General features: G+C 45.7%; 1 protein-coding gene across 3 annotated transcripts in view; it reads right to left on the bottom strand.

Annotated features, from left to right (window-relative positions):
• CXCR2 (C-X-C motif chemokine receptor 2) overlaps window positions 1-10825 on the bottom strand; it is a gene marked incomplete at its 5' end in the record, with an annotated part of 31053 nt that overhangs the window by 19224 nt on the left and 1004 nt on the right. Inside the window, 2 exons of one of the 3 annotated variants that reach the window (XM_082467447.1) lie at window positions 6456-6538; window positions 8400-8496. Coding sequence is in view for 1 of the 3 variants with exons in the window: in XM_082467449.1 (XP_082323575.1) it covers window positions 6456-6538 (83 nt within the window). Of the gene's footprint in view, window positions 1-3631; window positions 6021-6455; window positions 6539-8399; window positions 8497-10825 lie in introns of those variants that run through there. The other 2 variants (XM_082467449.1, XM_082467448.1) reach the window with 2 other exon arrangements.

Below are 10825 nucleotides of genomic sequence, written 5' to 3'. Positions count from 1 at the left end.
GTTTGGCAGTTGTTAAGAAAGCTAAATATAGAGTTACCATACGACCCAGTGATTCCACTCCTAGTATACCCAAGAGAATAGAAAACATACGTCTGCACAAAAACTTGTATGTGAATATTCTCAGCAGCATGCAGCGAAAAAGTGGAAGTAATCCAAATGTCCATCAACTGATAAACGGATAAGCAAACTGTGGTATACACATACAAGGGAACATTATTCAATCATAAAAATTAATGAAGTACTGATACAGGCTACAACATGGATGAACCTTGAAAACATTATTCTAAGTGAAAAAAGCCAGACACAAAAGGCTTCATACTGTATGATTCCATGTATGTGAAATGTCCAGAATAGGCAAATTGGTAGAGACAAAAAGTAGATTAGTGGTTGCCAGGGGCTGGGGGCGGGGGAGTGTTACTGAGTACAGGGTTTCTTTTTGGGGTGATGAAAGTGCTCTGGAATTAGACAGTGGCAATGATTATGTAATTTCGTGAATATAGATCTTCCTCAACTTACGGTGGGGTGATGTCCCAGTAAACCTATCATAAGTTGAAAATATCCTAAGTCGAAAATGCATTTAATACACCTAACCTACTGACCATCATAGAGTAGCCTAGCCTACCCTGTACGTGCTCAGAACACTTACATTAGCCTACAGTTGTGCAAAATCATCTAACACAAAACCTATTTTATAATAAAGTGTGGAATACCTCAAGTAATTTATTGAATACTGTACTGAAAGTGAAAAATAGAATGGTTGCTTGCATGGGTAAAGAATGGCTGTAAGTGTATCGGTTGTTTATCCTCATGATTGCATGGCCGCTGCCCAGCATCATGAGAGAGTATCCTATTGTACATTGCTAGCCTGGGAAAAGATCAAAATTCAAAATTCGAAGTACAGCTTCTAGCTAAGGAGTATCACTTTTGCACCATCATAAAGTTGAAAAATTTTAAGTTGAACCATTGTAAATTGGGGACCATCTATATACAAAACCCCACTGAACTGTATACTGTAAATTGGTGACTTTTTTTTTTCTAAAAAATTTTTTATTGAAGTATAGTTGATTTACAATGTTGTGTTAGTTTCAGGTGCACAGCAAAGTGACTCAGTTACACATACACATTACATTCTCCGTCAGATTCTTTTCCATTATAGGTTATCACAAGACACTGAATATAGTTCCCCGTGCTATGCAATAGGTCCCTGTTGTTTATCCATTCTACACACAGTAGTGTGTATTCGTTAATCCCAAACTCCTAATCCATCCCTTTCCCCTCCATTTCCCCTTTGGTAACCGTAAATTTGTTTTCAATGTCTGTGAGTCTCTTTCTGTTTTTCATTTTTTTAGATTCCACATATAAGTGATATCATGTGATATTTGTCTTTCTCTGTCTGACTTACTTCACTTAGTACGATAATTTCTAGGTCCATCCTAGAAATGTCCATGTTCTAGGATGGACATTTGCTGCAAATGACATTTTTCATTCTTTTTTATGACTGAGTAGTATTCCATTGTGTGTGTGTGTGTGTGTGTGTGTGTGTGTGTGTGTGTGTGAGTTTGTGTGTGTGAGTGTGTGTGTGAGTGTGTGTGTGTGTATGCACATAAGATGACTTTTATAGTACGTGAATTATATCTCAATTAAAAAAGATTAATCAAAGGTGTATAGGCTTGCAAAGGAAACACAAATATTAAAACAACAATATCATCATCATCATCAACAACAACAAAGGCCCTAGGAAGCTTTTCTCTTTAGCAGAAGAAACTGTTACTGTCAATCATACATAGCAAAAAAAAAGCTAAATGAGGTTAGGGAAACTGGAGAAACAATGCCCCTTTTCCCTAGAGTGATAGAATTCTTAGCCTTCACCTTCCTGAGAAGGTATTTCTCCCCTAAGTGATGGGAGCCAGATAAATTGCCTTCTCAGCACACAGATACCACAGATAGAGCAGATTAGATCCGTCTGTGAACCTAAAAGTTGTGATGATAAGGATGGAGCCCTGTCTGGCCAGGAGGCAGGGACGGTAGTGAGAGAGGAGGATAGTATAGCTGGCTCAGCCAGTGTTGCTGACAAAAACCTGCGTGAAATCACTGACTCTGCAGCCCCAAGGTCAAGAGCAAGTTTGCTCAGAAGCCCAGGGTAATGTCTGATGAAGTCACAAGGTGGGGTCACTTCCGGGAGCAGATGATCAGAGATGTTCTTAAGGGAACCCATGACCTAAGAGAAGACCCACCTCTGAGAGTGGTTACAGAGCATGATGGGAGCAGAGAGCTTGTGCCCTTAGAGAGGAGAACCCCCCATTTACAAGCACTGGCTGCAGAAACTGCCCCTCAGAAGAAGCAGCAACAGCCAAGCACGTCTCACAGACAAGTCCTCATTCTGGGTAATCCAGTGCTCGGCTGAGCTGGAGCTGGGCTGGAGGTGTATGGGCGAACTCCTGCTCCCAGACATGAAGGCTCAGCTTCAGGGTCCAGAGGGAGACCGTGCAAGTTAGGACAGAAGGTAGAGAACTCAGAAACGGGGAGCAGGCCAGGGCAATGACCTCCAGCCACTGGAGGGTGAGGGAGGGGAATGTTTTGTTGTTGTCTGTTTGTTTTTTAATTTACCAATCTCTGGTGAGGATGTTTTGACAGTTAAAGGGAGAAACTAAGGGAAGGAGCATACACATCTGAGATCTGCTTTGTGCCTCACAGGTACATGGTCTCGTTCGGCAGTTACCGATAGACAGTCACAGCAAGGCTCGGAAACCAACCCGTGGTCACAGAGCCTCTTAGTGCTGCAGCCCGGATTCCAACTAGGTGTGAAGGCTTCACGTGCTATTTTCAGTCTACAGATCTACTTCTTACAAAAAAAAAAAAAAAAAAAAAAATCACAGCTCATGTGTCAAATATAGCTGTAAGCTAAGTTCTTGAGATATAATGAAGTTAACCTGGCTCTGGTTCACTCCCATTGTTTGATGTCTTGTGCATTGCTTTCTTTGCTATTCCTTAGGCCCAGAACGAGAGAAACAGCCCTTACAGGAATAATAAACCAAATGCCCTTGAACTGACTGGCCCCTGCGGACCACCCAGTCATGTTCTCGGTAACCAAGCAGGAGATCCCCTTACTGAATGAAGCTGCCAGCCCCTTAATGACTCATGATAGTTCAAAAACTCATGGAAAGGATTATTCTAATTTATTTCATGAAAATGCTACATTTACAAAAGCCCAAACATTTAAGGCAATCTTTTTAACAATGGCAGCACAATAATAACAACAACAAATTCAAGGTTATTTGAATACAATTCCAGTATCCTTTCTCTCTAGAAATATAATCCACACATATTTACATTTAATAGAGGGGAAGAGGGCCTCAGTAGTATCTGGCTCTTCCTCAGACCCAATACTAGCCAAGGCAGGGAGAGCCGGCTGGGTCCGCAAGAGAAGGCGGTGGGCAGCCAGTTGCCCTAGGTGCTTGTTGGACAGAGGTGTAGGGAAGAGGGGCAGAACCTCTCCCTTTGGGGATAGGGAGGCCTAGAGAAAGAATGGAGAGACTGAGGAGTGTGGGGATAAATGGAGGGGATAAATGGAGGCTGGGTGTCAAGGGGGACAGAGAACAGAGACATTCTGGAAGGGTGTTCCAAGACTTACCAGGATTCTGGGCTTGTCACCTGTGGGACACCTCCAGGAAGGCAGATGTGCCTGACACAAAGGGCGGCAGTGGTGAGAACACAGTGGAGGAAGTGAGTGGTGGACTAGATTGCTCAATTCTGGGGTGGAGCCCCTGAGGGTGCGGGATGCCTTTGATAGCTTGAATAATTAATTCCCAGGTCAACTCTTCGATAACTAGTAGTCATTTTATTAACTGGCAGAGTTCACACTGGGAAGGGGCCTGTGGGGTTTTCTAGCCAATCTTTCCATTTCACAGATGAGGAAACTGAGGCCCACCCAAAGGAAGTAGTTGGCCCAGGACGGCACAGATTTCTCTTATCTTTGCCCTGAGCTCAGCAGCCCCTGGCTTTTTCAGCCACCCTGTCTGACTCTCCCCACAATTCAGCTGTCTCGGGAACCCTGTGCTTACAACCCAGCAGCATTACTGCTCTTAAACATCTTTCCCATCTCAAAGGGGAACATCTCTTTAAGGCAACAGAAACGGAACTAGCTTCTGGTGCGTCTGGTGGCTTTCTTCCCTGGACTTAATGCCTCTTGTCTCCACCCCATTCACCCTGGGCATCCTTAAAGCCTCACAGATTCCTTCTCCATGCCACACCCCTTTGAGAACTCCCACCCCCAAATAGGGGCCCCGTTCCACCTCACCTGGTCTTTCACCTCCCTCCCCAACCATCTGCTCTGACCGCATGCCTCTCTTAGGGCATTGCTATTTTTTCTTAGCTTGTCCACTTGGAATTGGATCTGCAGTAGCTACTACCTTTGGAACCAAGACCATCTAATTTGGAAAGAAAGCCATTTGGTAAAAGTTAAAATCCCACCCAAGTTCAAATACATTTTTGAAAACAGTGTTGAGTGACACCAAGAATATATTTTGTCACATTTGCTGTTGATAACAATTGAAAGGATAAATCCAGGCAGAGCAGTGAACACTAATTCACTGCTCCCTCCTAAGCCCCCACCCCAGTGATTGATGCCTCAGTCCCCTCCACTACCCCTTACCCTGACCTGTTGCTCCATGCATCCCAGGGCCCACACAGTGCTCAAAGCCTGTGGCAAACTCGTCTAAGCTGCCTACCCCTAGGAAAGAAACTTTGAGTCCAGCTATTTAGCAAACGTTCTTTGTCATCTTTCTCTTTTCCATGCTGGAGAACACAGTGACTCCTGGCCAAGTGATGCTAAACCCAGGCAGAGGCCCAGGACACACGGAGAGAGGCCATGAGAACAGCAGTTAAGAACTCTGCTAGCCTAGCAACTCTGGGCAAGCGACTTTTCCTTTCTGAGTCTCAGTTTACTCATCTGTAAAATGAGGCCAATGATAGACTCTAACTAATTGGGTTGTGCTGAGGATGAAATGAGGGATTACCTGTAAAGCCCTTAAGACGCATATAAAGCACGATGTTAGCATTTATTGTTGTGATTATTATTACTGAAATAGTTAATTAACTAATAGCATGGGGTCTCTCCCACTACATCCCCAAGCAAGAGAAAGCAGCGGGTCTGCTTTCGGGGCTGACTTCCAGGTACATCTTAATTTGCTTTAACCTGAATAGCAATAGTCACATTAGCTCTAATGTTGAGTGCCTGCTAAGTCCTAGCTTCCAGGGAAAGTGCTTTTCAGAATCTGTATCATTGAATTCTCACAACAACCCCATGGAGTGTGCACTTTTAAATGAGGAAACTAAGACTCTGGAGTTAGGCAACTTACCTAGAGTGACGCAGATGAACTGACTTTCAAGCAGTTTTTGAGACTTTTTTTTTTTTTTTTTAATCTGACTTCAAATCTGCTATTGTGTCCACCGCAGTGTGGGGCTGAGCTCCACTAAGTACCTCTTTGTCCCAGACAACTGGGTGTGCAAAGGACAGCCCAGATTTGACATTTCCCAACCATCCTACTTCTTGGTTTTCATTAGATTGATTTCATTTCCACTGAGCCCACAGCAGGCCTACCAATGGTGGGGTGAATACAGAGCCGGCATCCAGTCCTGGCTCTGCTGTTAATGGTCAGGGTGAGCTTGGGCAGGTCATTTCTCTCTGTGCCTCAATGTGGTCCCCTGGAAAATGAGATTAGCCACGTGTGGCTACTTAAATTTAATATGTTTGTAAATGCACTTCATATTTATATTTAAAGTGCATTATACTGTGCACTTTAAAAAAAATTTATTTATTTATTTATTTTTGGCTGCGTTGGGTCTTCGTTGCTGCGCGCGGGCTTTCTCTCGTTGCGGCTAGCAGGGACTACTCTTCGTTGTTGTGTGCAGGCTTCTCAATGTGATGGCTTCTCTTGTTGCAGAGCTCAGGCTCTAGGCACGCGAGCTTCAGTAGTTGTGGCATGCAGGCTCAGTAGTTGTGGCATGCAGGCTCAGTAGTTGTGGCTTGTGGGCTCTAGAGCACAGGCTCAGTAGTTGTGGCGCACAGGCTTAGTTGCTCCGCAGCATGTGGGATCTTCCCGGACCAGGGCTCGAACCCGTGTCCCCTGCATTGGCAGGCGGATTCTTAACCACTGCACCACCACGGAAGTCCCTTAAATTTAAATTGATTAAAATAAAATAAAAATTAAGTTTCTCATTTCAAGTGCTCAATAGCTACATGTGACTAGTGGCTACCATACTGGACAGTGCAGATACAGGACATTTCCATTACTGTAGAAAGTTCATTTGTACCGTGCTGTCTTGGTGAAGACTTATTTTGTTTCTGCAATTCACCACCTCAGTTCTCAGGGGACTCACAGGAGGAGGCTGAAGTTTCCAAATTCCTTCTATCAGAAATAGTCCCCAGCAGCCCAAAGACCGAACTGCTCACCTACCTGTTGTTGCTGCTACAGCTGCTGTGTTGTTGGAGTGGCCACTGATGCCTCCTCTGTGACTCAGGGCTTGATAGCTGTCACAGCTGTTGGACAGGAAAGAAGCAAAGCAGGCTTTACGTGGAAAGTTCTGACCCAGGGCTGCTGAGGGGGAAATCCAGGAGGCCCACCAGGGGAGGTGTTCCCACAGAGGAGCAATGAGGTCTGTTCTGGGACTCTGACTGAAGGCCAAGCCTCCTCCTGGCAATTGTGTAATGAGAGCTGGGAATTTTCACGCCTTCTTGTCTAATGGCTTCTGCAAGAGCCTGCCAGTCTGAAGGCGGAGGTTTACCTAGTCTACCTCTGTCTCGTTTTCAACGTACACCTCCTTCTTTACAAGGGAGATGCAGGCAACCCCAGCCCCCAGCTGACACATAAGCCTGAATTTGTGTGTACACTTTCTCCCTTCCTTCTAGGAGCAGCATGAGAAGTATCCTTCCTTCTCTTTCGGTCCTGCGCCTGGCCGTGGGACCCCACTGCCTCTCACGTCCTTGAAGGTCTTGCCTCCTGCACCCTCTGCTCCTCGACCAGCTCTTTCCCTGAACTTGCATATGTCTTTCTCTCCCTCCCTCTGTTCTAGAACTCCTTTAGCGACCACTCCCCCTGGGCCCTCCATTTCACAGGAAAGCTTCTTGAAAAAGCAGTGAGCAGTTGCCTTTTCCACTTCGCCAACTTCTTGTTCACTGTTCAACCCACTGCAACCAGCTTCCTGCCCACTGTACTGAGGAAACAGCTTTTGCCAATGTTCCCGGTGACCTAGGGTTGCTAAATCCAGTAAACTCTTTTCTTAAATAAAGCTGTTTTAATAGTATAAAAATAAACTGTGCATATTGTAAAGAAAACAGGTGGTAAAAAGCATATAAAGTAAAATGTGATTCTCTTCCAGCCTTCTGTTCACCTGTATCTTGTGAATATTTTTCCAGACTTCCCTCATGCACATACAAACATGTTTTTTCCTTATTTAATAAAATAGTATTTAACTAGTTATATTGTTCTGCACTTTAACAATGTATCATGTACCTATTTCACATCAGTACATATAGATCCATCTTACGCTTTTCAGTGATGACATAATGGTCCATGGCAAGGACATAACCTGATTTATTTGATAATTACCTTATAGATGAATATTTAGGTTCTCACTATGAACGTTTTTGGATATTGGTCTTTGGAAACTTGTATGAGTGTTTCAGTAGCTTAAGTATAATTTTGCTGGGTCATAACTGTGCATGTTGATATGTTGATAAATACTACTCATTGCGCTTCAAAAAGACTGTTGCAGTGTATTCTCCTGTTACCAGTTTATAAAAGGGCCTGTTACCCCGTCTACTCATACAGTCTCATACTTGTCAATCATGGTAAAATACCTTCTCCCAGCCTGCTGTATGCTTTTTAACTGTATTTATGGTGAAATGGATACTGTTCAAGCCTTATCTTATTTGATCTCTGAACCATTTAACCCCACTGATCCCATTGTTTTCTTATTTCTCAGAGAACTTCTCTTGGTCTTATTTGTTACTTTTTTTCTCAATTCATTCCTCAAATATGGATGTCCCTCAGAGTCTGCCTCGGTCCTCTTCTCTACCTGTTCTCCCTAGACTAGCCCACCTGCCTCCTTGGCTTCAGCCCCCACCCAGTATGTGCCAGTGTCTCCTACACCTATAGTTCCCAGCTTCTCTTCTAAGCTTCTCTTTAAGCTCAAATTCTTACATGTAATCACTTCCTGAATCTCCCGAGGTCCCACAGATGCTGCAAACTCAACATGTAGAAAACCGGTCTCACGGAATTCCCTGACATGGGTGCCCCTCCTCCTTAACCCGGAAACAGGCGTGCCCCTCACGCTTGCCTTGCTCCTCCTCTCCACGGAGGCCATCTCCTTAACATCTCTCTTGATTATCTCTTCCTCACCATCTTCACTGATGATGTTAGGCCCCGCTTTATTTTCTCTTGCCTAAACTACTGCATTCGTCATGGGATGGCTGTGATTTCAGAGCTAGACTGTCTGTGTTAGGATCCCAGCAATGTCAGTGGTTGTAGACCTCGGGCAAGTTATTTCATCTCACTGGTCTCAGTTTCATCATCTGTAAAATGGGGATAATGAGAGCACCCACTGCATAGAATTGTCATGTGGCTTAAATGAGTCTATATTTATAAAGCAGTTAGCATGGTGCTTGGCACTGTTGGTTGCTGCTGCTACTTCTACTACCAACACTACCAGATCACTATTTTCCTAAATGCTCTCTGTGTCAAGTCTTCCCTCCCTCAATCCATCCTCCACTCTCTACCAGAACCATCTTCCGAAAATGTGAATTTGAGGGAATTACCTGGTAGTCCAGCGGTTAAGACTCAGCGCTTTCACTGAGGTGGGCCTGGGTTCGATCCCTGATTGGGGAACTAAGATCCCACAAGCCAAGTGGTGTGGCCAAAAAAAAAAAAAAAATGTGAATTTGATCACCCTCTTTCCCTCTTACAACCCTTCAAAGACTCCCGTTGCCCTCAGGCAGAGTCAAATTCCTGATATGGCACCTGGTGCCCCTGCATCTGACCCTGTGTGCTTCTCCAGCCTTATTTCAGGCCATGCCCTCTTGAATCCTTAACTCTGGCCACAGGGAACGACCTGCAGTTCCCCCTCAGAGCTGTTCTGGCTTCGCTTGGGCCTCGGCACTCATTTCCCTTTTCCTTATCGCCACCCTCTTGGGCTGGTCAGCTCTCTCTCCTTTCCAGTTCAGCCCAGTCGTCACCTCCATGCATTGCCGCCCCGCTCTGTGCTCCTCTGCATCCCCGGGCTTACCTCTACAATGGCATCAATTTCGGGGATTTATAATCATCAGTTTGGCTGCTTCCTCCTCCTTTATGTGAGGTTCTTGAAAGCAGGGATTATATATATATATATGAAATTTTTGTCTCCCCAAACCAGACACACACAGTGTTTGGCAAACCCTAGGTGTTTGATATCATTTTGTTGAGCACTGAATGAACTGACAAAGTGAGGAAACCAATGTACGTTAGTGCATCCGAGTGACATCTAATTTAAAGAAATAATTATGTCGCCCATATTTCCCAGGGCACCCCCAGCCTGTGAGCACAAACGAAGTCATGTCAATGGCGATAACCCAGATTGCACTGTTTTAGACCCTGTGTGTTCATGCAGGGCTTACCCCCCCTGTAGAATGCTCCCCAGGAATTTGGGAGAGTCTGTTGGAGGTGTCCCCCAGGTGCTCCTCTGGTACTGCTGGGCTAGACGTGTGCTCTGGACTCACCACTGGGGAACTGGTGCCCTTTCAGTGCCACGCTCTGGGATAGTCTATGGTGACCCTTGTGGAACCTTCTGCCAGAGGGTCCCCAGAGCCTAATGAGCCTCCCAATATCTTTGTGGAGCTTCTGTGCTCTCCATTGGACTTGGTGGGGACCCTTTGGGGGGCAGTGTTGAGCTAGAGGCTGGTCTTCAGCATTGCCCTTCCATCCCTCCCAAACAGGGGGTGAAGGTCAAGCTCCCCCACTCCTGGCCCCTGCTTTCCTCCTGAGTTCTTGTCCAGGAGCATCTTGCTACCTCTTAGAACATAGGCTTCAGCTAGGTCCCCTCTCCCCCATCAGTTCCTCAGGTAAGTCTGAACTCCATGCTGGAGTTCCTACTAGAATATGATGTATTCTGCTGTAATAAGAACCTGCCCTAATAAAAGTATCTGAGCAGGTCGAACCTCCAGAAAGGGACCGCCGTCCTTTAGGGCAGGGGTGATTCTATTGCCTTGATTGCTCCGGGAGCCCCAGCTCTGCCCCTTACTCCCTCCATTCCCTGCCCCCCACCTCGTTGCTGCCTTTGATAAGGAGAAGTTCTCACCAGCTCTCCAGGGCAGGAACTGCTGTTACAAAACTCTTCCTCCTTGAGATGGTAATGGAGTGCAACTCTGGGCGGCCCTACCCCAAGAGGCGGTCCATGGGCTCTGGTCAGATTGACAGGGTTGCCCAACCGCTGCAGAGGCTTTGGCAGTCTGCGTGAGGCAGAGGGGACAGAGACAGCATGCATGCCTCTTTGGGACCACAAAGTCTGCCCTGGAGCCCAGCTAGGGCAGCTAATCTCCTTGTCATACAGTGGGGCCCACACTTCTTCTGAAACAGCGTTGTCAAAAGCACCACAACTGGGTGACCACTGAATGACCATAATTCGTGTTAAGACTTCTTGGGCAGTCAGGGGATATGATCTTGTACCATGGAGCTAAACAAGTCCTCATCAACTGTCTTTAATATTAAAGTCTAGCTGAGTAAGCACTGCATAGAGAGTTACCTACATCAGTCCCTTCTTCTGGGTGCTCACAACTTGGGACCCATCAAGTCAG

The sequence above is a fragment of the Balaenoptera physalus genome (assembly GCF_965194825.1).
Source record: "Balaenoptera physalus genome assembly, chromosome: 6".
Lineage (NCBI taxonomy): Eukaryota > Metazoa > Chordata > Mammalia > Artiodactyla > Balaenopteridae > Balaenoptera > Balaenoptera physalus.
This window is presented reverse-complemented; position numbering and strand designations above follow the sequence as displayed.